Source organism: Danio rerio, chromosome 9 (assembly GCF_049306965.1).
Source record: "Danio rerio strain Tuebingen ecotype United States chromosome 9, GRCz12tu, whole genome shotgun sequence".
NCBI lineage: Eukaryota > Metazoa > Chordata > Actinopteri > Cypriniformes > Danionidae > Danio > Danio rerio.
Genome location: NC_133184.1, coordinates 40084616 through 40112535, shown reverse-complemented (window position 1 = coordinate 40112535; position 27920 = coordinate 40084616). Strand labels below are relative to the sequence as shown.

The 27920-nt window shown below is 37.3% G+C and overlaps 2 protein-coding genes across 3 annotated transcripts; one reads left to right on the top strand and one right to left on the bottom strand.

Annotated features, from left to right (window-relative positions):
* Positions 1 to 303: 303 nt before the first annotated feature.
* On the top strand, positions 304 to 9738 carry znf142 (zinc finger protein 142). The gene is made up of 8 exons (XM_684944.10): positions 304 to 519; positions 950 to 1155; positions 2438 to 2566; positions 2642 to 3469; positions 5839 to 6016; positions 6099 to 8904; positions 8979 to 9084; positions 9159 to 9738. Exons 2-8 carry the CDS (start codon positions 1077 to 1079, stop codon positions 9638 to 9640), a joined length of 4608 nt encoding a protein of 1535 aa, XP_690036.3. The 5' UTR covers positions 304 to 519; positions 950 to 1076; the 3' UTR covers positions 9641 to 9738.
* Positions 9725 to 27549, bottom strand: plcd4b (phospholipase C, delta 4b). Of its 2 annotated transcripts, none has more exons than XR_012385566.1 (16): positions 27465 to 27549; positions 26032 to 26072; positions 25125 to 25283; positions 23718 to 23946; positions 23490 to 23619; positions 23178 to 23409; positions 21683 to 21884; positions 18388 to 18532; positions 17533 to 17695; positions 16331 to 16474; positions 16087 to 16240; positions 13988 to 14104; positions 13639 to 13817; positions 13429 to 13561; positions 13069 to 13218; positions 9725 to 11433 (listed from the first exon to the last, which is right to left on the bottom strand). XR_012385566.1 is itself a non-coding variant. In XM_684872.10 (16 exons), the coding sequence occupies exons 2-16, from the start codon at positions 26051 to 26053 to the stop codon at positions 11321 to 11323; spliced, it is 2262 nt and encodes a 753-aa protein (XP_689964.4). In that variant the 5' UTR covers positions 26054 to 26072; positions 27465 to 27549; the 3' UTR covers positions 9725 to 11320. The 2 variants fall into 2 exon arrangements, 1 of the variants encoding a protein (XP_689964.4); XM_684872.10 differs by having other exon boundaries at positions 17543 to 17695.
* Between the last annotated feature and the right edge of the window lie 371 nt (positions 27550 to 27920).

The window sequence follows — 27920 nt, the reverse complement described above, 5'->3', positions numbered from 1 at the left end:
ATTTTGGATACCAGAAGCCATTGACATTCAACGCCTACCAGTTTCAAGTTTTTCCTCAATATATCTTTTCTGTTTCTAAAAAGAAGAAAACTCAAATATGTTTCGAACAAGTGGAGGGTCAGTAAATGATAACAGAACTTTCATTTATTGGGCGAATACACCTTTAACTGCGGTTTGTGTTGAAAGAGTTAATTCAGGCGAACTGTTCAAAAGAACCGATTCACTGCAACCAAACGGGCAAATCACATGGCGACCTCTGTGTGTTTCCGTTGTTCAGAAAAATAGTTCCGTACTAAACGTTTCACAATGATAGTTCCGCTGTCGCTGTTTACGACGGGGTCGCGTTATGACACTTTTACCTATTCTCATTAACCGCTTTATATTTGGGGTATTTCAGAATAATAATCATCCAACCGTGTATACAAATGTGTGATTTATACACAAAATTAACGTCCTCTTTTATCAGAAAGAGCCTCGAAATCTCGCCATTTAACGTTACATTCATCCTCACAAGTGAAGGTAACGTCATTTATGATTGTAAATTAAAGCATCAACATACAAGCTTTTAATTTACGGTGTTGTTTATATTATTAGACATCTTGTTGATATTCATTTGCTGCTATTTTCTTTAATATGAACACATCTGCTCCTGCTTGAGAAAGCGTTGTTTATTTGTTTATCAGAGCAAATGAAGCACGGATTTAAGCGCAGAAGGGCTAAAATAATAATGGAAATCGATTTTCTGATAAACAAAAGCATTTCTAAACCTTTGGTATTATACGTTACACTAAATAAGTATGTGTTCTTTTGCCGATTATCCTTATGTTTTCTTTATGTTGTAACTTATTAGCAGGCGAGAACTTTGATTCATAACCTATTACTTTGAATCAAAGGTCTTAATTTTACAGAAAATTATTAATCAAACATTTCTATCATATTGATGTTGCAGAACAGTCATTTTGCCCTGGGGAACAGAATACTTCATGGTCCTGAGGCTGTAATAGAGTTTAGTCCCTTATGAGAGTTCACATTATCCCTCACTGACTGCTCCTGTGGAGTTTTAACACAATTATATCATGGATCTACAAGAGTCTGGATGTGCCGCAGAACAACTCGAGCATTTGAAAAACAATGCAACAACAGATACACCTGAAGGTAACAAAATAATACACATAAAACTCATTTTGATTAATTATATATTCTAACATAGATATTTAGCAGACATCTCTGAAATATTTCATTTTAATTGGTTAGATGCTAGATCAGGGGTGCCCAAACTCAGTCCTGGAGGGCCGCTGTCCTGTATATTTTAGTTCCAACCACAATTAAACACACCTGAAACAGCTAATCAAGTTTCCAGGTATACTGGAAACTTTCAGGTAGGCGTGTTAAGGAAGTTGGAGCTAAACTAAGCAGGACACCAGCCCTCCAGGACCGAGTTTTTGCACCCCTGTGCTAGATTGATAACCCATGTCACTTTTTGTTACTTTTTTCCTCCTAATGAAATAATTATAACTCAAAACAATGTGTCAACTATTACAGCAGATAACTCAAATTAAATATTGTGTCACACGTAGGAGGCTAGGGGCTTAATAGGAGGCTTACAGTATACACTCACCGGCCACTTTATTAGGTACAGCTTACTAGTACCAGGTTGGACCCACTTTTGCCTTCAGAACTGCCTTAATCCTTCATGGCATAGATTCAACAAGGTACTGGAAACATTCCTCAGAGATGTTACTCCATATTGACATGATAGCATCACGCAGTTGCTGCAGATTTGTCAGCTGCACATCCATGATGCAAACCTCCCGTTCCACCACATCCCAAAGGAACTCTATTGGATTGAGTCTGGTGACTGTGGAGGCCATTTGAGTACAGTGAAACATGGTCAGCAACAATACTCAGGTAGGCTGTGGCGCTGACAAAATGCTCAATTAGTACTAATGGGCTCAAAGTGCGCCAAGAAAATGTCCCCCACACCATTACACCACCACCACCAGCCTGAACTATTGATACAAGGCAGGATGGATCCATGCTTTAATGGTGTTGACGCCAAATTCTGACCCAACCATCCGCAGCAGAAATCGAGACTCATCAGACCAGGCAACATTTTCCAATCTTCTGTTGTTCAATTTTGGTGAGCCTGTGTGAATTGTAGCCTCAGTTTCCTGTTCTTAGCTGACAGGAGTGGCACGCGGTGTGGTCTTCTGCTGCTGTAGCCCATTCGCCTCAAGGTTTGACGTGTTGTGCATTCAGAGATGCTCTTTTGCATACCTCGGTTGTAACGAGTGGTTATTTGAGTTACTGTTGCTTTTCCATCAGCTGTCTGTCTACATGCCCAAATGCAGTGAGTTGCTGCCATTGGCTGATTAGAAATTTACGTATATTACAAGTTTATTTACATAACAAGTGTATTACATTCTTTATGTTACAGTTTTGTCTCAGTTTAAGGGAACGGATATGCCTGTGCAATCTAGTAGCAAGAAAAATAGAAAAAAATGTAAAGCAAAGGAAAAAGGGAAAATATCCATTACTGGTAGCCAAGGAAAGTCTCCATCTAAAGGTAAATACGATTAATGTTACAAAACATTGTGATTAATTCTAATGTCAGGTCTGACTTGTGCCATCTTCCATTCAGTGGGACATGTTGCGGAGGGCACCGAACACATATTTCGCACACACATATGCTCCGAATGCAGGCGCTGCTTCAAGACTCGCTCCCATTTGATAGAACACACTCGAATCCACTTTCCTGACCCCACTCTGCAATGTCCCACCTGTAAACACTACTTCACCAGCAAAAGCAAGCTACGTGTCCACATGCTGAGAGAGATGGGACAGAAGCTGCACCAGTGTCATCTATGCGAGTATAAAGCAGTGGAACGCAATTCTTTACGACGGCACCTTGCTAGTGTGCATGGACATCAAGAGGACGATGCTTCCAAGGGAGAGCCGTTTAAGTGTCCAACCTGCCAAAAAACATTCGGACAGAGTCAGGCATTAAAGAGCCATATGAAGTCTCATAATAAGACACAACATGGACAGCCATTGCTTTGCTTCCATAAAGGCTGCTCATATCAGTGTACAGAAAAGAAGCAGCTTTACAAGCATGCATTAGACGCTCACAAAATTGAGGCCACAGAATGCCGTCATCACGCCTGTGGGGCATTTTTTGGCAGCCTAGAAGACATGGAGAAGCATTTTCGGACACATCAGGCTTATCACTGCCCTCACTGTGACTTCTCGTGCTCAAATAAGAGCAGTTTTCAGCAGCATAAAAGACAAGGACATCCAGGGAAGCAAGATTTGAACTGTAGCTTTTGCCCTTTTTCCACTCTTAACCCTGTAGAGTTCGAGCAACATGTCGGCCACTTCCATGCCAGTGAGAAAACACACAGATGTTCGCAGTGCGGCTTTGTAACCGCTCACAAAAGAGTCCTGAAAAGACACATGCTTATGCATACTGGTAAGATATGCACCTTTTTTACATTGTTTATTATGTAGGTAAAGTTAAAGCAGAATTATTCACACTTTGGTCATTTCAACCATGTGCACTAGCTGACTAAAGTCTTGTCCCCTATCCAAGTTTTAGGAACAACAAATAGTAACTTGGCTTCTAGTTGATCATTTGGTATCAGAAGTGGCTTATATGAAGATTACGTTTATTTTACTAAAATAAAATAGGATCATGCCTTGATTTTTAATGATTTAATTAGGACAGTAAGGTCAGACTATGCTTAGACAAAAGTCTCGTCACTTAACAGAAATAATGTACAATATAGAATATAAAGTCATGGTGCAGTGGAAAAAGAATTAATATTGTGTACGACTCTAATAAGCTTGGAGAACTTCATCCATACATCTGTGCAATGACTCAAATCACTTATTAATAAAGTCATCTGGAAAGGCAAAGAAAGCGTTCTTGCAGGACTCCCAGAGTTCATCAAGATTCTTTGGATTTATCTTCAATGCCACCATCTTACCCCAGACATGCTCAATAATGTTCATGTCTGGTGACTGGGCTGGCCAATCCTGAAGCATGAGAAGTATGAAAAGGAGCACTATCCTGCTGAAGAATTTGCCCTCTCCTGTGGTTTGTAATGTAATGGGCAGCACAAATGTATTGATACCTCAGGCTGTTGATGTTGCCATCCACTCTGCAGATCTCTCGCATATCCCTATACTGAATGTAACCCCAAACCATGATTTTTCCTTCACCAAACTTGACTGATTTCTGTGAGAATCTTGGGTCCATGCGGGTTCCAGTAGGTCTTCTGCAGTATTTGTGATGATTGGGATAAACTTCAACAGATGATCCATCAGACAAATCTACCTTCTGCCACAAATGATCAACTAGAAATCAAGTTATTATTTGTTGCTCCAATAGCTGGGATCAACAGCAAGCCTTTTGTCAGGTACAGTTTAGTTTTTCCCCATTAAAAAGTACACATCAGGAAATTTTTCATGCACAAACAATTGGTGATTAAATTATACTGATTTAAAGGGCACCTATGGTGAAAAATCTACTTTTCAAGCTGTTTGGACAGACGTGTGTAAGTTTAGTGTATGGAGTTTTATGTGTATGGAGTATACTATATATTATATGGATATTATTATATGGAGTATAGACTGTCATATTATGGTGATATAAACAAACACAGTCCTTTTTTTTCAATTTAACAACATAAAAACGGTGGACCAGTTGGAGCAGTTTTCAGACAGACCGCAACTTTACCTAGGAGAGCGGTCCCCCCACCCACCAATTAGTCGCGATCATATCCTCAGTTTCTTCTTGCACGTCCGCCATTTTCAGCATGTCAGTCAAAGCAATATCACTGAAAGAACACCCGTGCTCTATTTTTTGATGAAAAGCTCATTGGGCTCAACACAAGATCAATATTCTCCACATTATCGCTCTAATCGGAATTATTACTTGTACCTTTTGCGTGGCATGGCAACGTGCATTTTGGAGTTCTTGGCGTTGGTTTCTGTCGGGGTGCACACGGCAGAGCTTCTGGTCAGCGGCTCGGCGGCCGCGGCACCGTTGTGTTTGCCCTGGTGGAGGCCTGTGTTTGGAGCTCTGGAATGCGTGGCGCGACGATTCAGGACACTTCATGTTTCTGCCATGTCACTGAGTGCCTGGTGTTTCGTGTCGTGGCACATTCGGTGGCTCAGTCAAAGTTAATTTATTGTGTGTTTCGTTATTAGTCTCGGTGTACAAGCTCGGCACTTGTACACCGAGACTATACAAAGACACAAATGATTTTGTACTCTCTGCTTGATCTGTGTCCGAATCGTACATGTACGGCTAAATGCTCATTCTAGCTTAGCTTAGCTTCTCTCTGTCTGTCAGCCTGTCTGTTGCAATCACAGAGCGTGGGAACTCCTTGCTCCGCCCCCTTGTACCGTTGGGCGGGAAGCCGAAACTGTGAAGTAACACGCCCCTAAAACAGCAAACTGTGTAAACGCCCCCAACATGACACTTTTTAACACATTATAATAACAACGTCTGAACTGTGTGTTGAACTGAACCTAAACTGGCACACTCAGAAGAACCATAATATTAATATTAAATCATAAAGAAGGGGTAAACTATGTGCCCTTTAAAAATGACAAAAAGCAGCCAACATTTATTTCTTTTGTGGTTATTGTTTAAATTATATTAGTTATTTTTATCTTGCAGTTAAAGTCCAGCTTAGATGTTCTACGTTACATCTTTATTTCACAAAAAAAAATAATATAGCATATAAAGACTATATTTTCACTTCTGAATGATTGATTTATTCAGAATTATCATAAGCCATGGGTGGACATGTTAAACATTTGTATTTACAGGTGAAAAGCCCCACAAATGTACACTATGTGAGTTCAGATGTCGTGATGAGACATACCTTTCAAAGCACATGCTGACGCACTCCAATGACAAGCAGCACATGTGCTCAGAATGTGGATATGTTACAAAGTGGAAACACTATCTCAGTGTCCATATGCGTAAACATGCAGGAGATCTGAGGTATGTATCCTGAATGAAATTAAAATGTGATTTACAAGAAACGATTTACTGGGTTTACTGACCTGCCACTCGTCTCTTTCAGGTACAAATGTAATCAGTGTTCGTATCGTTGTCACCGCATGGACCAGCTTAACAGCCATAGACTCCGTCACCAAGAGAAATCCCTGATTTGTGAGGTGTGTGCATATTCCTGCAAGAGAAAGACTGAGCTGCGCAGCCATATGCAGCTCAAGCACTCCACAAATGCAGATGCCCAACCTCCTGTTTACCAGTGCAAGTTTTGCCCTTACACAACAAAGTATCGGCAAGCCTTGCTTAGTCACGAGAACTGCAGACACACGCGGACACGCATGTTTCGCTGTGCGCTCTGTCGATACACCACATTTAGCAACACTGGCCTCTTCTTGCACAAAAAGAAGTCCCACGGATATGTGCCCGGAGATGTGATATGGCTTAAGAATTATGCAGAGAAAGAAAAGGAGCAAAGCTCTGTCGATCTGACAGACAACTTCTTCTCTAAGACAGCAGCACCTCAGACTTCAAATTTGGAATATAGAGAAGAAACGTCCAATAAGACAATAGGTGACTCACAAGATGTGTCTTTAAATGATAATGAAGATGAAGCAATACGAGCCCCTATTGCACAAACTGAAAAAATGACTGAAAGACATCCAAATGATGAAGAATGCAGCACCCTGCTTTATAGTTCCCAAACCAGCATGGAAAGCACACAGATGATACCCGCTGAGACAGCAAACATACACAACACTGCATTTAATGTACACATTGGGAGCAATGCTGGATCTCACACATTACATTCAATTCACCAGAATATTCCAGAACCATCAGCTGAGAATGAGGATGATGATGATGATGATGATGGAGTTTATTGCAGGGCTCAGAGTGACTCTGAAGACCTCACACAATTGACAGGATTTGAACTTCACCAGGACAGCTTTGTACAGCCCTCAACTTCTGAGACTTGTCTGCAGGTCTTGAGAAAACAGGATAAAGACCAGGCTAAAGCCCTCGTATTAGAGGGCAGGGTACAGATGCTTGTTGTCCGGACGCAGGACAATATGTATCAATGTAGCCGCTGTTCCTATGTGACCAGAAAGCAGGCAGCATTAGTTCGGCACTCCAAGACATCCTGCCAGGTCATGAAGACTGGACTACGCTGCCAGGACTGTGGTATGCATTTTAAACAGCAACGTTCTCTGCACACCCATCGTCTCAGGAAGTGCCGGTCACTACCGAGTGGCGGAAAGAAGTCTGATTTACCAAATGCCATAGGAAAATCAGAGCGTTGTGTAGGTCATTCCAGGAGTACGAATCTTATATCAGGAACCCCCACAATTCAAATTGAATCTCTTGAAGTCACAGATTTAAGATTAAAGGGTTCAGCTGAACCTCAAGGGTCATTGTCTCCTATCATTACTGATGTAATAGATGAGACTGACTCGCTGCCAAGCACTTCTGAAGAAGGGCAGGCAACTATCAGGACTATAAACAAGTTAGCGAAAGTGGATGTATCTGTAAATGATGAGGTCTCTGGCTACACTGAAGAAGGTGGCAGGTTTACTTGCAGAACATGTCCTTTCTCATCAGTCAGGAAAGTCACAATAAATCGTCATTGTGCTACATGCAGTGGAAGTGCACCGAAGATATATCTGGCTGAAATGGCTGGGCAGTTTGAGCAAGAAGATCATTTTAATGACTCAGACCAGGAAGATGAGGATGTAGATGGGGCAAATGACTCTGAAGGGGATTCGGCAGTAGACGAGAGATCGCCAAGCTCCATACCCCGATTCTCATGTCCCAATTGTCCTTTCCTGTGCCACCAAAAAAGAGCTCTAGCAAGCCATGAGGTAAAGGGCTGTTTAAAACAAGGTGAAATACAATGTCCACACTGTTCATTTGTTGCCAAATCAGACAAATCTCTCAGCCATCATATCCTAAGTCACAAGAAAGACAAGAAGGCTACCAAAGGTAAAAGGTCAGGTAACCTTCAGTGCGATCTTTGTTCCTTCACCTGTAAACAAGAGCGGTGCCTAATGCAGCATGTTGCTGTGAAGCATGAGGGAGTTCGTCCTCATCAATGCCGCTTCTGTTCATTTAGCACAGTTCGTCGCTACCGGCTGGAAGCCCATGAGTCCATGCACACAGGTGTTGGGAGGCATAGCTGTGAACTCTGTGGCCAAACCTTCGGGACCACATCTAGACTACGATTGCACCACCAACGCATTCATGACAAGCAGGCAACACACTTCTGTTCAGTTTGTGATTACCGAGCCTATAACCTCAACGACATCAACCGCCACAACTTGAGCTGCCACACTGGTGAACTCCGCTACCATTGCAGTCAATGCGATGCACGTTTCAGCTCTGATGGTGCCTTGAAGCAGCATTGCCACAGAGTGCATTCGGATGCTAATACTCTGCCTTGCACCCAATGTAGCTTCACTTGCAGAGGCCAAGCTGCTCTGAAAGCACATATGCAGAGTGACCATTCTGAAAAGACAAACGATCCCCAAGATAATCCGGAAAAAAGAAGTAAGAAGTCCATCACACATAAGTGCACGGTTTGTTCCTTCAACACCAATAAAAGGCTCCTTCTGGTCCAACACATGTTAGATGAGCATGAAGATGGGCCAGCAGAGGAGAAAACTTTGAAGTGTGATGTCTGTGGTTTCTCCTGCACCCACCAAATGGTGTTTGACCAGCATATACGGTCACATGGAGGAACCTGTCTTTTTAAGTGCACTGAATGCGAGTTTTCCACAAGAAACAAACAGAAGATCACTTGGCACATTCGAATCCATACGGGAGAGAAGCCGTACCGCTGTGAGAAGTGCAATTATGCATGTGCAGATCCTTCAAGATTAAAGGTATGAAATAGCTAAGATGGTGATTCACGGTTTGTTTATTCCAGTTCTGACATTCAGTTCTGCTGATCTTTTAGTATCACATGAGGATTCATATGGATGAACGCAAATATCTCTGCCCAGAATGTGGCTATAAATGCAAATGGGTCAACCAGCTTAAATATCACATGACGAAACATACAGGTATGTTTACTCTAACTTGCGTCAACTATAAAGTTTCTGCACATCGTTGATGTGTTTATTATCTTTTCCAACAGGTGCAAAACCGTATGCATGTGAGGATTGTGAGTACCGCACCAATCGTGCCGATGCCCTGCGTATCCATCGTGAGACCCGTCACAGAGACGTGCGATCCTTCATATGCGAGAAGTGCGGAAAGGCTTTTAAGACACGCTTCCTGCTTAAGACACATCAGAGAAAGCACAGTGAGGCAAGGCCTTATGTTTGCTCAGTGTGCCAAAAAGCATTTCGCTGGCCTGCAGGTCTCCGCCACCATTATCTATCCCACACCAATCAGCTGCCATTTTACTGCTTACATTGTCCCTACCGGGCCAAACAAAAGTTTCAGGTTGTGAAGCACCTTCACAGGCACCATCCAGACTTGCCTGTCCAAAACGGTGTGGGTAAAAACCAAGAAGCCTCTAGCGCCGGTACACAGAAGACCTGGAATAGGGAAGGAGAAGGACAAGAGGATGGCCAAACTGCTGTACAGCACATGCAAACAGCAGAGGACATGTAGTTACACTTTAAGCATTTATATTGACTTGTGCTACACATTACTTGTCATTGCGATCCCAATTCCCATCAAACCACACTGAATAAACATGTTTTACAGTATATTTATTCTGGTTTAAAGGTATTTTGCCTGGACATATTCATACATACATAATGACTCGTTCACCATGAACACTTGCTTTTGGGTTAGTAATCAAAGGCACTTTAACATGCTCAGTTTTACTCATTTAGATAATGCATAGATATTTACATTAGATGTCGCCTACCTTGTTGTTTATTAGAAGGAATATGTCAATAGAGCCACCATTTTAGTACAGGGTAGTGCTCCTTTGAAATGAATGTGGGACCACAGTGTAAATATGTAAACATTTATACATTCTCTATATCTATGATTGGCCATTTCCTGGTGGTCAGTATGCACTTTTTTTTTTTAATTACGAAAATGATAATTTTACATCTCTTTTCTGCATCGATGGATATGTGACTGCACGGGCATTGCTGACAAAGAGCGAGTGTTTATGTACATGGAAAGTATTATCTCTCTCCCTGTTAAATTTGATCTAACTTGTGTGCTGAAACACACTCCTCCTGCTTTCACTTCTAAGTCTAACGGAGGGAGCGATTGGTTTGTGAACGAATCCCCGTTAAGAACGGTACGTGTGAACCATCGATACCCCTGCGTCTCAATGCTTATATCTACTCTCTGATCTAAATAATGTATAACATTTATAATATTCCATAATTTAGGGTGGAGAGTATGCACATTGAGGCGCAAGCACTGTCAAGCTGTTAATCAGGCACCCTTACAAGTTACTTAAAAAACTAGCCGCTACTTCACTAAGCTGACAATAATACAAGTTTCTGGCACCACAGCGTCTTATTGTTATATTTCAGTTACATTGTTTGCTGATTTTATTCAACAAAACTAGCATAAGCATAGACTTTTGTGCAAGTTGGTGCTACTTTGCCACATGGTCAATGCAGAAAGTGACTGTATTATCAACAATAACATTAATTGTTTAGCACAAAAGTTCGCAACATACAACAACTTACCTATGACCTATTTATTAGGTCAGATTTTTTATTAAATATTACCAAATTACCTATTCTGCCTTTATGCTTTGTTGTCTTTGTCTACTTATTACAACACCCGTACACACCGCTAAAGTCCAGCATCTTCAGATTGGCTTTAGTCTTGACTAGTGCGGTTGAATGACATTTGTCCTGGAAGCACTGTACAAATGTGGCGGCGGTATTGACGCATGCTCGGGGTCCGTATGCGATATCTAGTCTATATATCTATGTAGATAATGCACAACCTTAAGGATGCATTATACCCTGATTGTGTAACCTTCAAACAAAATGCAGTCAAGTAAACTTAATATTGCATAGAGTAAACAATTATATTAGTAAGTATCTGCATTTACAAGAATGCTCCTTTTCTCTTGAGAAGGCACATCTAAAACCATGCAGCTACTATAGAGGTACTTTAAAAAATAATGGCAGTTGCTACACCTTTTTTGTTTTAATGCATGATGGAAGGATAATTGATTAAATTATGGCTTGATTTTTTTTTTTTTATCTCTTCAAGTATTTTTGAGCAAAGCACGGGACAAAATGTTTTCTCTGCCTTTTTACAGTAATGTACAGATTTGTCTGAGAAACAGAAGCTCTTCATAACGCTTCAAGCATGGACATTAGAACTGTGATTCAGCTCTGTGATTTTGATGTGAACGAATATGGAGGATGGACGGATACTTGTTCCATCCTTGGACAACAGATGGACATGGCGATAGCCTGGAAAGAGAAAAATAAATTGATTTGCAATGCTTTTAGAGCACAAGCCTGGAGACAGTGGGTCTCCCACACTAATGATTACATACAAGCATTCATATATGAGAAGAAAAATCATTCACGGCAAAAATCTCAGTAAGTGCATTTGAACACAATTAGTTTTTTACCTTTAAGGCTAATTAATCTAAATTACTCTTAATAAAATAGCTGAAAAAGAATTTTTGAAAGAATTAAGAGCATTGTTTGCATTGTTTTTATGAATATTGTTTTCTTTTGTTAAAGAGCCCCTATCATGTGTTTTTGAAAATGACCTTACATCCAGTGTGTAACACAGTTCTAAGTGAATAAAAACAACCAGCTGATGTTTAAATCTGAAAGTGCACCATGTTTAAAAATATAATTTTTTTAATAAAAGATTTGATTCAGAGTCGTTTAAATGATTTGTCATTCGTCCGGATCTTTTGCCTGTTCATTTCATTGTCGACACGAAACAATACCAAATATGCAATGCTGGTTCCACTAAAACGTGAACGTGCCTTTCCCTTCAAACACTAGCGGAGTACGAGGGATCATGGGATTGGTCATGTTGAGAAGATTACTATCACTAAGACATGGACAAACATGCGGCTGTGGGGAATAAAGGGTTGAAGTTCATTTTCACAACAACACCATAGTATAGCCATACGTGTGCCGTGTTTGTCATTTTTCTGATGATTGATATAAAAACCCACCCTGCAGCGCGGGATTCGTGAGGCGTTTGTTATTAAAGCAAGAATCAGCTAAGACTACTAATGTATGGGACTTTGTCAGTAACTGTTACACAGTTTGTATGGACCAGTTTCTTCTTCCTCCAGAACCCGTAAGTGTACTTCCTACAAAACATGAAGTTTGGTTAAAATGGTTGTCTTTTTTCTGTAGTTTGCAAAATATGTATTTAATAGTGTGTTGTAACTTGTAGCTGCTCCCCGCGGCTTGTAATCACTTAAAGTATCTGTTATAGATCAGTGCTTGTAATGTATCCCCCTCAGGTTAAATCTGTATGGGCTATTTCACATATCGTGTCCAAAACCATGTTGAAAACGCAATGCATGTTTTTTCCTTTAGTGATTTAAAAACGTTTTGTGCTCGCAATCTCCTGCTGTTTGTTGCTATGACCACAAACAGCTGTTTCTCAAACACGTGGCGCGGTCAATTTTCAAAATAGTTACAAATACTGAATGTGTCATTGTTATTACTAGGGATTGTAGTTAAGAACAGAGTATGTGCTGGTGTTTAACTGCATTGCTTTAATGCATCCTTGCATCAGGCTCACACATACTCTGCTCATAACAGTGCTGGGCGTGTCTCTCCATCTCACACTGAACCCAGTCCACCAATCACAACAGGCACCAATCAGAGCAGATTTGCCTTACACAAAGGAGGGGTTTGGGAACAAATGAGTTGCTGAACAAATCATATGAGAGTCGTTGGGATAATTAGGTAAAAATAAATGTGTGATATAAAACAATGAAAGTGTTTTTTGACCTTGCATGCCTATCCAGTTGTTTGAGACCCCCAAAACCAAAATATGACCTTTTATAATGCTTAATATGGGTTCTTTAAATTTGCTTACAGTATGTATATTCAGTCTATGCTCACCTGGCTGAATACAAGACAATGGAAGTGTGTACTGCCCTATGAAGTCATTCCTTGAGGCTTTGTCATGGTCTTCAACTACAAAACGCACCAGTGCAAGCTCAGGTGTGTGGACGGTGAACTGTACACTTTCATTCCAATATGGGTTGAAACCTGCTCAGATGAGGGAAAAAGATAAACCAGAAATAGTGGAATTTAAGTCCCCATGGTCTGCAAATTATAAAGATGAATCATATTACAGTAAGGGTATATCTGTTGTCACATTAAAGCTGCATCCACCATAAACTGACCTCTTTGTAGCACACAGTCTCTCTCCTATAGAGGTTTGGCAACATTAAGACTATTTAATCCTTGCTTTCTTACCATTGTTGTCGATGTATTTGGTCTCCTGTTTGGCTTGGTCCAAAGGAACGCCATAAATCTCCACCCTTACGAAGGGATCTACAATGGACCATTCGTTTTGCTTTAGTTTAGGCAGCTGTTGTCCACTGATAACCTAAAATAGAGAACAGAAGCTACCATCAACAAATAAAATATCAAAGCAAACAGGCAGAAATAAACACTGTTTCATACCTTAACAGAGAAGACTAAAGGGTTGTAATCCTCATGCTCCTCTGGTTTTTCAGGATCAAAACGTCTCTCTCTGTTGCGCAGTATCTCAGGTTTTAAAACATATCCACTGCAGCCATTCTGACTAAACAGCCCATCATTAAGATCCATTTCCATTCCTGCCGTCTGGAAGTTTAATGCCACTATGAATCAGAAACACATTACAGTAAATACACTGCCCTCTTTACAACACATTAGCTGTGTTTCCCTGCTCCACAGTGAGTGTTTTTACGAGGTTTTTTAGCCATGCCATATTTTTCCCACTCTATAATGCGCACATAATGGTGTGTAATACAATATGCACTATACTAACCAATCTGGCATCCCATGCTCCACATGTCCACTGGACAGTAATTTGATGAATCAGTCCTCATTCCACTTGGATACACTCTTATCAGCTGCCTGGTGTTATGCAGCACAAAATCTGAACCTGACAGACAAAAATGAGACATTCTTTATTTATTAATACACATTATTTTTGTGTAAAAGATGAAAAGAGCTGATCAAATGACATTGTGTATCATAGAGTAACTAACATAGATGTTTGGAAAATCATGAGGTTGTCCAAAAAAAAAGTCATCACCTGGATTTAACTAAGCATATAAGTAAGAGTCTCTATTTTGATAAATACTGCATGGATGTCTATGTTTCAGATGGTAAAAAGTTATTTATTTCTAACTGATGCAGAGAGTAGCAGCTCATTTCTTAAACAACCATGTTGGGAAGACACATCCTGTGGTCGTGGAAAAGGTCTGTTTTTGAAGGGTCAAATTATTGGCACGCATCAAGCAATACCATTAAAGCCTGTGGGGCAATGTTGGGATCTGGGCATGCTGCAGTTGGTCAGGTTTAGGCCCAATCCCAATTCTACACCTTAGCCCTTCCCCTTGCCCAATTCTCTTTATCTTGAAGGTGTAGGGCTAAGGGGAAAGGCTAGATGCCCCTTGAAATGGGAATTTTTAAAGACCATACTCTAAACCAGTGGTTCTCAAACTACCACCTCAGAAAACAATTGTCTTACCAAGTACCACCATACAGAGCAGTATTGAAAAACAGTAGTGTAGTTGGCCCAGTAAAGCAGCAAAAGCTTTGCACAGTTCAAAAGTGTGGCAGATTAATTTCCTACTATTAAAAATATTGATTGTTGCCAGTCACTTTAAACATTATAAACCGTCTGAACATTAACACTGTACTGTGCTTATTTGTAAAAAAAAAAAAAAAAGTCAACATTTTAATTTAAATGTTCTTTTAAAAGTTAAAAATAGTAGGTTACTGTTCTTAAAAAAAAAGAAGAAAAAATCCTGTACTTAAATGTAAAGTATTAACATATATTAGCCAACTCATCAACACCTGGAAATTTTGCCTGGATCTCAGAAATATCGGCTGTATGTCATCATATATTTATATATAAATCATTTTTGATACATTTTGAAATATATGTAGCATGTACATGACATATTTGATTCTTCCGCGTACCACTAGAAGGAAGCCCGCGTACCACTAGTGGTACACGTACCAGTTTGAGAACCACTGCTCTAAACCAAAGGGAACAAAAATTTACCAGAATAAACCATCTACAAGTCAGGAGATGCACAAATTAGTATTTTTTTGTCATTATTATGAATTTTTACAACAAACAATCACATGTTTTAATATTTATAACTGAGTCATGCTTTTTAACAAAAATAAATAAATAAATAAATAATAATAATAATAATAATAATAATAACTCCTGTATAGTGGTCCCACAACATTCTGTCACTCGATGACACTCGATGAATCCCCTGTCAGAAAAGTATAGTGGCTGGGAATGGGCTTTTTACAATGTCCGGTGTAATGGAAATGCTGTTTTTGTGTGTTTATATAGATGAATATAGCCAGGGTGTAAAAGCTCAGTACAGTTACGATCTTATTGCCACGTTATATCATTATGATAACAATAACATGATATATGCCTTCAGTAATTTACTGAAGATAAACACAAAAATAATGCAACTGGAACAACTACAGCAGTCGCGATTGTCAATTTTATATGAAGCAGGAGATTACGAAGACATACAGTATGATGACGTGTGTAGGTGTTGTAGTAGTGTCCTATTTCTTAGGGGTAAAAAATTTGAAGCCTTTCCCCTTCACACTCTGTTTCAAGGGCCAAGGGGAAGGGGTACAAAAATAGAATTGGGATTGGGCCTTTAGTTTTAGCAACATTATGTGCTCAATGAATGAGGTCTGCTGAGTACATGAATATACTGAAAACCAGGTTAGTACATTAATGATTTTTTTCTTGCCCGATGGCATAAGTATATTCCAAGATTCATCAGGCTCAATTACTGAAAGAGTGGTTTAGAGTAAAACATCATTTTTATACATGGAGTTTTTTTGAAGAACTATTTCATTAAAACGCTTTCTGACCTGCTTCCTTTGAATATTTTCGGGCTTTAGACTCAGAGAACGATGACATCTCATAAGGCTTAGCAGAGATTCTGGAGTGTTCAAAGCTGTGGAAGTGTACACTTTTACAGAACATAATGTCCGAGAGCTCCTTGCACAGATTTTGCTTCGATTTCTACAGAGGAAAAGGCAAACAATGAAAAACAAGGAAGTGGGAAAAACTGACTAACATTTTTCTTTTGTTTCTCAATATTTCCACTGGTACCTTGCCATCTGCTGGCAGACTCTCAGATGTCGAACTCTCCTTATTCATTTCTGCTGCCTCGTCTTCATCGCTGACTTCAGCTGTGGGGCTCTCTGACTCGTGTCCAATCTTCTTCCCTTTTAACAGGATTTTCCTCTTAAGTGCCTGAAAGAAATTAGACATCTGCTTAACATCCCCAATGTAAAAAAAAAATACATTGTATATATAAAAACATTATTTACATTTTATGGTTATTTTTATTTAAATAAAATAAAATGTAAAAATTTAATTAAACAATTAAACACAAGAAGCCATTTTTCCTTTTTTTGTAATTTTAATTATTTTTTCAAATATTTCTCAAGCGATGTTTAACAGAGCAAGGACACTTTTTGGGACACTGCATATCCTAATATTTTCTTATTTCTCATAGTTTAACTGGAATAGACATTTAATATATTTTCATTCATTCATTCATTGTCTTTTTAGCTTAGTTCCTTTATTAATCTGGGGTCGCCACAGTGTAATGAACCATCAACTTAATCAGCATCTGTTTATAAAGAGTTCAGATGCAAAAACCTCAAAGTGACGTTTGAAATTTCCATTGAAAAAGAATATTTTTCTGAGCCTCCTTTGTTTATTTATGTTGAGATATTTCACTTTAAAGACCACAAAAAGAGCTTATTCTATGCCATAAAATTGATATTACTGAACCTGTACACAGGAGCCAGATAAAAATGTTTATTTTAGAAGTTTTTTTGGATTTTGCATCTGAACTCTTTATAAACAGATGCTGATTAAGTTGATGGTTCAAAAGTATCTTGCAAAATAGCTACTAAAATATTATATATATAGATATAGTCATAGCAAAGGCTCAATTTACCTCTGTTAAACAGCACTTGGGAAATCTTTAAAATAGAATAAAAATCAATTTAATTAATTAATTAAAATGATATATATTTGTGATAATATATATTTTAAAACTAACATTTTTTGTAATGGATAGTGTAAATTTCACTCCATCTGTGACAATTCAGGCTGCACAATATATTGTGTATCGATACAGTATTAGTATTAGAAGAATACTAGTAGTAGTAGAAGTATTAGGAATATAAGAGCGTACATTATTTTAAGATCAATGTCAGTCATCGATGTTTTTCAAACAGAAGTCATTATGAGCAATTAAGTTAAGTGCACCTCTATCTGTAAGGCATTGAAGAGCTAACCTGAGCTCACCTCTGGGGATGGCAGTTCACTGGAAACCTCAGTGTCTGCTGTGCTGGTCAGCAACATATCGCCCAGAATTTCTCTGAACTGTTGAGCCATGACTTTCTGTTGCTCTACACTGCAGTGGTTCTCAATGGATATGATGAGCGGATACTCAGAAGCCTGGAAATAGTAATAATGGAAACACTAAGAAGTCTGAAAACAGTATTATATAGTAGTCTGTAAAAACAACAGATATTAAAGGAAGAGTTCACCCATGATTAATATGTCATGTGAAAGGTTATTAACTCGTGAATGTGTTTTTTAATACAGAAGACACTTATTTGTTCACTGGGGTCAAGGGGATTACAACAAAAGCAGCATGTTTACAACAAAAGAGTATGTTTTTGGACAGTTTACATGCATTGGATGAAGAAAAATCCAGAAATACTTTTTTCTTTGGCTCAGGAAAGGCCGCCATGTATATAATGGAGGGCCTGTGGGTAAATAACTATTCCTTTAACAACAGTCAAGAACAGTATTAATATTAATAACAATATAAATAGTAAATTTTGTTGTTAATAATTAACAATACAGCCATGGAAAATTAAGAGAACACCAATTAAACCTAATTTTTGCTTTATTCTTCAAACAACGGATGACATTTCTTCTCAGTTTATATTTTTTTCTAATGTAAAAGAAGAAATTTTCTCAAACCTTTACAAAATAAAACTAATATTTGTACTCAAACCCAAACCAAATAAATATAGTAAAGTGTTCTCCTAATGTCTACCATAGCTGCATATATTAAAATCAACATATCAAATGAATAATTAATGAAAATAATAATGTATTTACTGAAGCATAAAGATCACCTTAAAGGCATAACTTGCAATAGTAGTGATCACGTCTTTGAGGAGAATCTTGGATGTGAACGTGTGTCCATGATAAACTACTGGCTCCCCATTGGCTCCATTCCAGCAGTCCACCTCTACACACCTGCAGCCGCGCTTCAGAGCCCTTCAGAACACATAAACAAGCACAGGCATGAACACACGGCACTGGCACAATACAACTGTCAACTGGACAGACTGCAAACTGCTTTTAGATGACTATGGGTAGTTACATTACATTTACGTCATTACAAGCCTATTAAAGCCCAAAAGTAGTCTACATTTAGAGTATTTTTGTTTCTATTGTAAATTGAAACAAAAACTAATATAAATAATAATAATCAAATTTTTTCCGCTATACTCAGCAGCATTCCTCCATTCATAAAATGTTAATAATACATTTTTAACAGTTTGTTTGTACTCTGGTTAGGTCTGAAAGACAGTAATTGTATCTGTGGAGGAGTTGAAACGAAGTCTGGATTTAGAGACAAGGAACAGATTAAAATGCATGTTTGAGCAGTATAAACTGAAAATAACTGACAATTAGATATCTTAAAATTATCAGTGCCCTAAATTTTTCTCAAGATACGCACTGGTAATCTGTTTTTCTAAATAAATTCTATAAATGATGGTTAAATACTCATTTCAATTTAGGCCTGGTACTTGTTGAAGCTAAGCACTGTTTGTGAAACCTTCACACAGTGACTCCTGCCCAGTGTTTGTGTACTTTAACACATATGAAGTGGATGTTAGATGTTATTTTTATCAGCCACTTCAGACGGCTTCATGAAACAACACCAATACACGTTTCATTCATACATTTTCCCTCAGCTTAGTCCCTTTATTCATCAGGAATCGCCCCAGTGGAATGAACCGCCAACTTGTTCAGCTTTTGTTTTAAACAGCGGATGCCCTTCCAGCTGCAACCCATCACTGGGAAACATCCAAACACACTCATTCACACACATACACGACAGCCAATTTAGTTCATTCAATTCACCTGTAGTGCATGTCTTTGGTCTGTGGGTGAAACCGGAGCACCCGGAGGGAACCCATGCTAACACGGGGAGAAAATGTACACTGCAGAGAAATTCCAACTGACTCAACCCAGGCTCGAAACAACGACCTTCTTGCTGTGAGGTGACAGTGCTAACCACTGAGCCACCGTGATGCCCCACACATTTCATTCACTATCTAGACTGCTTAATACAGTGCAAATTGTATAAGAATAAAATTCAACATAAGCCTATAAATTTAAAATACAAATAAAGAAAAAAAACTCTTCATTCTAAATAACAGATTCTGTGATGTTAATTCACCCATTTCAGGAGTCAGGACTGAGATATGCTGCTTTACCTCAAATGTAGTTTTAAAAATCATATAAACAGAACAGACAGACTTTCAACAAGTCCTAATTTAGTCTAAAATTCTGCATTTTTCCTTTATTTTAATTAGAACTAACTTTATTACACTTTAGTAACACTTTATTTTAAGGTATCCTTGTTACATATGCATTTACTGTAGTAATTAAAATGAATTTTGCATAATTACATGCAGCTTAAGCCCCGGTCAAATCACATGTTTTTTATTGTAAGTTACAAAAGTCACTATGTCTGATTATGTGATTTTTTTCTTGATAAAATCTTGACTTGTCGTGGGTAACAGATGTGCCAGACTACACGTTCCTTCACGATCAGTCATCCTGAGACATCTACGAAGAGCGTTATTTCCCAAAGCAGTCACAAGCGTTGCAATAACGATATTTCTTATCTCAATTTAATTTTTTATCCAAATTTCAATCTCAGTAAACACTGATGCTTGCTGACGACTTGGCAACATTATTTAAGGGCATTTGTTATGACATGGATGTCATGGAACTTATGTTCTTTTTAATATGAAGATACTTTCTTTGAAAACTAAATGTATATTTTCCAGCCATGAATTGCTTATTAAACACTTACTTGCCTAAACTTGCCGCGAGTGAGATGAAGAAAATGAAAGCACATAAGCAGCAGCAAGGAAAAATCAGATGCTCGAGACATAATCTTTAAAATAATGTCATGTTAAAAAATTACCAAATATATACCTGAGATTTGTGATATAATCACAGTGAAACATTAATTAAATCCTTATTTTCCTCAGAGCAAAACTAATCATCCGTCAGCACAGTTGAGTAGTGCAGGGGCACAAAAATATATATAAATCAAATATTTTTCTTGGAAAAAAATATCTTGTTAAAAAAACTTTGTTTGCTTTTTTTTTAACTTAATTTTAATGTATCTTTTGTTGGTCAATTATCTATAAACAAGAATAATGAATAACATATGAGGTAATGTGCTTCAAAATAAGTCCGCTATATGCCCAAAAACACGAATTGCCGTGAGATTTATTATATAAAATAATAATCATCCTAAATAAATTAAAGTGAAACATTCACAGTTTCAGAGAAGCCTATATTAAACTGTTTTTACTATTAACGACAAGCAGGAAATGCTTTTACAATCTATTCCCAGCACTGAACATGTTCCCAGATTACCTCAGAGGATGAAACTCTGCTGGAAGGATGAGAGAACTCAGAAACTCCTTGTAAGAATGGAGATGTCTGCATATTTGTGCCGGTCTGTCAGATAAAATTGCTTAAAACACCTTAATATTTTAGAAAAGGTAGTTAAAGTTTGCATAACCAATGATTGATCTTATCCACTGCGACTCACCCATAAGTAAATATGCAGCCTGTTTTTTAATTAACTGTCCAGTGCATTAACGGCAGTACCTGCTGTGATAACCAAGAAATTATGTGCTCCTGTTGCACAGTGTCACCCACGTGATTAAACATGCTAAAAAAAATAAACATGCTAGACTTTCTGCGATGGTGTCATGAGGCGTCGCAGGCATGGTATCGGTTGTGAACTATGCCGCATTACACAAGAAAAAACTATTGAATCTTGTGTCACAATGCCCATTTATCATTTACGAATCCCCACGACACCCTAAATCAAGGAAAATTGTGCTGAAATCGTGATTTGTGTGATCTGACCTAGGCTTTACACTTACCATATAGTAAATACATGTAATTAATTAATATTACTTAGTAATAGTTACACTGTAACAAGGACACCCTAAAAATAAAATGTGACTGTAGCTTTACCTGAGTATTTTTTGAGTAGTTTAACTCAAGTAGAAATGTTGGCTACTCTACCCTCAAATGTTTATAAATCTACGAATTCATGTCGTATTTCATAATCATAATTCTTTAGCATAAATAAACAGAACTCACTGGATGTAGGCCTCAACGCTGCTTGGTCCTTTTAGCTGGTCCTCCATCAGGTAAGTGTTGTGTGAGGACGAGATGTAATAGTGGGCAAGAGATTGGCTCATGTCCTGAAAGATGCCCTGCCGCTCTGGATTGAAGATGGATCCCTCAGGGGACGTCAGGTACATTAGGAACCCATCGACTGACATCGAGTGATTCATTCTGGCTGTAGGAAAACAACATGAGCTCTCGTATCGCATCAATTTTCAGTCATTACTCAGTAATCTTGATGAATAAATGACCTCTTCACTGTTGCCCAGCAATCCAGATGAAGTGCTCGGCTACTCTATTATTAAAAGAGCATCCAGAAATATGTTCTCATTTATTTTCTTCATAGTCATACAAATGCTTCCTCAGTTACCGACCAGTTTTCAAATGTTTCACCGCTGTTTTATATTAAATTGTATATGTCTGTACATCTGTAGGTTCTTCTAACATCTATATGGTCACAGTTTACAAAGGGTTTCTTATTGAATAGTTAATGTATTTAGTGTGAACACTTGTACAGCATTTATTAATCACAGTTCAGTATTTACTTATGCATTATTAAAATCCAATTCATGCATGTTACATTAGTTAATACAACATGAGTAGCCCCACATGCAATCTGCACACGCAGAATTCCGCAGGATTTCCACAGATTTTTAGCCCATTATTAATTCTATTTATTTACTTGAGTAAATGTGTGTAAATGTCTATTTATTCAGTTTTTAAATTAATTACAGTACTATTATCGACTAATATAAAAATGTTCATCTGATTTAAACACAATGCAGTTTGTACAGTAATATTTTCTGTCTTTTAGTAGAGATATTATATGAGAGACTTGCTTTGTCTACCAAATGAAGTGGATCTAATTGGATTTGAATTTTAAACATTAAATAAAAGTTAAAAATGTATTTTTTTATTTTTGAAGTATTAAGGTTTTAGTTATGATACTCCCAAAATAATTCTGCAGAAATCCGCAGTTTTTACCAAAATTCTCTGCAGAAATAGCAAAAAACATCCGCAGATTCCGCCTGTCCCTAACCATGAGTTAACATGCATGAACAATGAACAACCTTATATCCATTAACTAACATAAAATAATTTGAACAAATACTGTATTAACAAATAAATGTATTGTTCATGTTAGAAAATGCATTTACTAACACCAACCAATACAACATTATTGTAAACGTTACCATTTATATAAACACACACAAACACGCAGATGTAATTACCTGAAGATTTTTTTAGCTAGTTTCAAAAGAAACATGTATTGTTTTAAGTACAATTTAATTTACATAACATTATTAACCAAAAATTTAAAAACTATAGAAGTTAATAATACAAAAACTATACAAAACACACAACAACAATACTAATATTGTACCTAAAAGTAAAAAAAAAACTTCATAAATTTTAAAAATATATACATTATATTGACTAAATATTGGAGTTAATGGTAAACTGTTACCCGTTTCTGAAGGCTCATAGCGATCAATAAGCTGAAGGGCATGTTCATAACTGCTCTCCCCCTCGAGCTGCTCCTCTCTCAGGAACTCCTCCAGATCACACTGGGACAGGATCTGTCCGTCACTGGAATAATCCTGAAATAAATCCAGCACTTCCCTTCTCTCAGTGAGCATCTTATAAAACTCCACAAACTCCTGATCCTCCAGGGTTCCTGACCGAGACTTATCTGCCATCTGAAAGAAACCTCATTAAATCACCGCCAATTAAATCATTAACGAGGTGCACATTGCTGATGAAAGAAGCAAACAATCACCTTAAAAAGACAGCAGGCATGTTCTTCATTCATGTCGATGTTCATCATTTTCAGTAGTTTTTTAGCTTCTTTAAAATTGATTCGGCCATCCTTGTTTCGGTCTGCTTTGGAAAACCAGTCTGAGATCCATCTGAACAGAGTGGTTTAGGTTGATCATTTAAGTTTATACTGGATAAATGTTAGAAGCTAAAACAGAAGGATATTATATGATTTCTATAAAATGGATACTGGTCAAGTTTGGTGCTCTCGTCCATGTTCTCCATGTTCTCCATGAGGCCTCGGACGCCCTGGATCCAGGCCTGAGCTTCCTCCGCAGACTCGGCCACCAGATCCAGGTTTCCTTTACGGCCGCGAAACACAAGTGTAAAGCAGCGGTCTGGAGGAAACTCGTCTGCCACACCGAGGAGAGCCTCGGACTGATGACCCTCACGAACAGCCTCTACATCACTGATGGAGACTGAAAAAACAAACATATTATTATTATGGATTATTATGCTTTGGTTATATTTTAGAGCTTTTTTTTTACTAAACTCTATATTTAGTGTTTAAAAAGGCAACGTTTATTATTCCCAAGTATTCATACATTACTACACTACGTGACAAAAGTCTTGTCGACTATCCAAGTTTTAGGAACAACAAATAATAACTTGACTTCTAGTTGATCATTTGCTATCAGAAGTGGCTTATATGAAAGGCAAAGGCCTCTAGATTACGCTTATTTTACCAAAATAAACTATGATCATGCCTTAATTTTTAATGATTTAATTAGGACAGTAAAGTCTGACTTTGCTTAAACAAAAGTCTTGTCACTTAACAGAAAAAAATTACAGAATATTAAGTCATGGTGCAGGGGAAAATAATTAATATTGTGGATGACTCCCATGAGCTTGGAGGACTGCATCCATACATTTCTGCAATAACTCAAATAACTTATTAATAAAGTCATCTGGAATGGCAAAGAAAGCACACTAACAGGACTCCCAGTGGTCATCTAGATTCTTTAGATTCATCTTCAATGCCTACTTCATCTTACCCCAGACATGCTCAATAATGTTCATGTCTGGTGACTGGGCTGGCCAATTCAACAGAGTTCAACAGATGGTTCAACGGAAAAATCTACCTTCTGCCACTTTTCCCAATGATCAAATAGAAGTCAAGTTAATATTTGGTGTTCTTACAACTGGTATTGACGACAAGGTTTTTAACTAAGGGAGCTCTTGAAGGAAAAATACACTCCCCCAAAATAATTGAATCATTGTTTTTAGACGTTGGTGTTATGACAATAATGTGAAGAGAGAAGCTATTTAAAAAAAAAAAAACTGAAAAACCTGTACTCATTTATATGAGAGTAGTAATTAGTAAACAGCTTTAGGATTTTTAATAAAAAAGCAAAAGTGTCAACAAATGAACCTCTAACACTAAGATACATTTGTTGTGTTATTTAACAAAATCTTACCATGACAATTAATACTTTATGCTTAAATGTGAGTTAGTTCATGAGTTTAACTAAAACTGTAAACATTTCAAGGCACATTTCATCAAAAAGGAAGATTCTGTCATCAAATTCTCACCCTCAATGTGTTTATGTTTAGGTAAACTATCCCATTAAAACATAAACAGTGAAACAGTACGTACATGTTGAGTATGAGTTTATTGCCCAGCTGGATTTATATGCGATAGTCTTGCAGTCATCCTGAAGTTTATAGTGTCGCTGCCGCCTCCACATACGAGACTTCACCTTACGAAAAAACATCCCTGCCTTCATGGCTTCAAGATTCTGTCGGCCCTGTTGCCCTGTCATAACAAGAAATGGGGATATTAGTAACGTTCAGAAATACTTTGTATATTTTAAATGGACAAATTATCTTTATATATAAAGCTTGGTTGGGGGCGATTTAAAGACAACTTGATAATTCTCAGTGCAAGTAAAATGTTGATGTATGTCTGATAACATCTGTATAACATTTCAAGTTAAATGCTGTTTTTTAGAGCAACAAAATACTTTTTTTTAATTTGCTGTGATTGAAAATAATAGATATTCTATAAAATATTGCTTTCTTTGTGATTCTTTCTGGTATTTTTTCTTTGTGTGTACAAATGGACTAATACCTGCAATATTGGGAGAAATGGAGTAAATGCCTTTACACTGTAAACTGATCTGTGTATGTATTTGTTAGTGTGACCTGTAAGGAAACATGTGACCGGTCAACTGTTTATTTAAGTTCCGATGCTATTGTATTTTTAACTTTTATTATTTTTCTTCTTTCTTCCTTAAAAACGTATTTTAAAAAAATTGTTATAGTGTAAAAAATGAAAATAAACATGCACAATATTTTTTTTATTATCTCTTTTTAAAAAAGAAAGAACAAATAGTTAGAAAAAGTCCCATATATAATAAACCAAAAACATAATTTTACTCAAACATGACTATATATAAATATAAAGAAACTGTAAATAGGTGGTCTCTATATAATATAAGAAGCACATAATCACCATAAAAGGAAAGCATATGTATAAACGTGTATCAAACAGAAAGACTTACGGCATGCTTGAGGTGATTCCATTTTCTCCAGTGCAACGTTTCTGTAATAAACAATTAAAACAAAATCATTAACAGCAATAATAATAATCCAGGACATATTAAATTTAACACATCACTACAATAATAATATTGACTAAATGAAAGTCAGACATTTTGCACAGAGATTGGATTCACTGACTGTAAACATCTCTTTTTAACAGGATTCTGTATGAATATATACAGTTGAAGTCTGAATTTTTAGCCCTTCTAAATTATCAGCCCCCCTTATTTTTTTTCCTAATTTCTGTTTAACAGAAAGAATATTTTTTCAACAGATTTCCAAACATAATAGTTTTAATAATTAATAATTAAAATAATAATTAGCTTTTTTAATAATCAATTCCTTTATTCTTTGTAATGACAATGCATAACATTTTACTAGATATTTTTTCAAGATTCGAGTATTCGGTTTACACTTACACTTAAACACTTAACTAGGTTAATTAAATTAGCTTAATTAAGCAAGTCATTGTATAACAGTGATTTATTCTATAGACAATAAAAAATATTGCTTAATAATATAGGCCTTAAAATAGTTTTAAAAAATTCAAACAGTTTTTATTCTAGCCAAAATAAAACAAATAAGATCTTCTCCTGAAGAAAAAATTTTAAGGAAATCCTGTAAAAAATTCCTGGCTCTGTTAAACATCATTTGGAATATATTTGAAAAAATCAAATAAAATTCTCAGAAGGGATAATAATTGTGACTTAACTGTATATTATGCATTTATTAGCTTTCAACAACTTCTGTTTAATGGTTTCACTGATTATATTTATGAGCGCTGTCCTATTGTGATGCAGGAGCACATAAACTCCCTTTAAATTATTACAGCATGTTGCCTGTTTTTTTTCTTTAGAGGCTCAAAAACATCCTGCAACAAGATGATTGCCCAACCCAACGTGCCCTATTTTATGGGAAAAAAACATTCTCATAAAAAAGAAAAAAAAAGAAAAAAAGGGAAATGCAAGTTCATTCAGGCGAAGTAAAGCGTTGCAGTCGGGCGTCACATACACACAGTCATGAGTCATGTCTAAATATGCCTCTGAGATCCACACGATTCTCTAGTGGCAGAATCATTAGTCTCATTTATATTGAATAAAGCAGAATGTAATTTTGAAGATTTTGCTTCCTGCATTTATTCTGCATTGAGTAAATGCATTACTAGACTTTGATTTAAACCTAAAAGATGCCTTTTGCAAAATATAAATAAATAAAACAGCCTTTATTTCTGCACAATCATTTATGCTGCAGTTACAGAGCTGAATGAAGACCACACGCTCGAATGTGAGCCACTAGCACAAGTAAATGCTGACAAAGTAATCCTCTTAACACACAGCATAAACAACAGTCTAGAAGAGTCTGAAGCAAACACTGAGGAAAAAAGAAAACTCACCAGACTGAAAGAAGCTTGATATAAACATCTGATGAAGAGGATGGGCTCTGTGTCCTTGCTGGCACATGTGAAGGGCTGAGTAAACAGAGTCACAGTCCGGGGCTGCTTCCACTGTGATGCAGAGCCAGCCTCCTTCCTACACCCCTTCCTTTGACACATTCCTTCCTGGACACTCCCACTTTCGCCTTCTTTCTCCTGCCTTATTAGGAGCAACCCCTCTGTTTTCTGCTCCTGTTAAATTCACACAGACTATTTTAAATAATTCTACAATAAATGCAATAATATACAGTTGAAGTCAGAATTTTTAGCCCACCTGTATTTTTCCTCCAATTTCTGTTTAACGAGAACAAGATTTTTTTCAACACATTTCTAAATATAATAGTTTTATTTACTCATTTCTAATAGCTGATTACGTTTATCTTTGCCATGATGACAGTACTTAATATTTAACTAGAT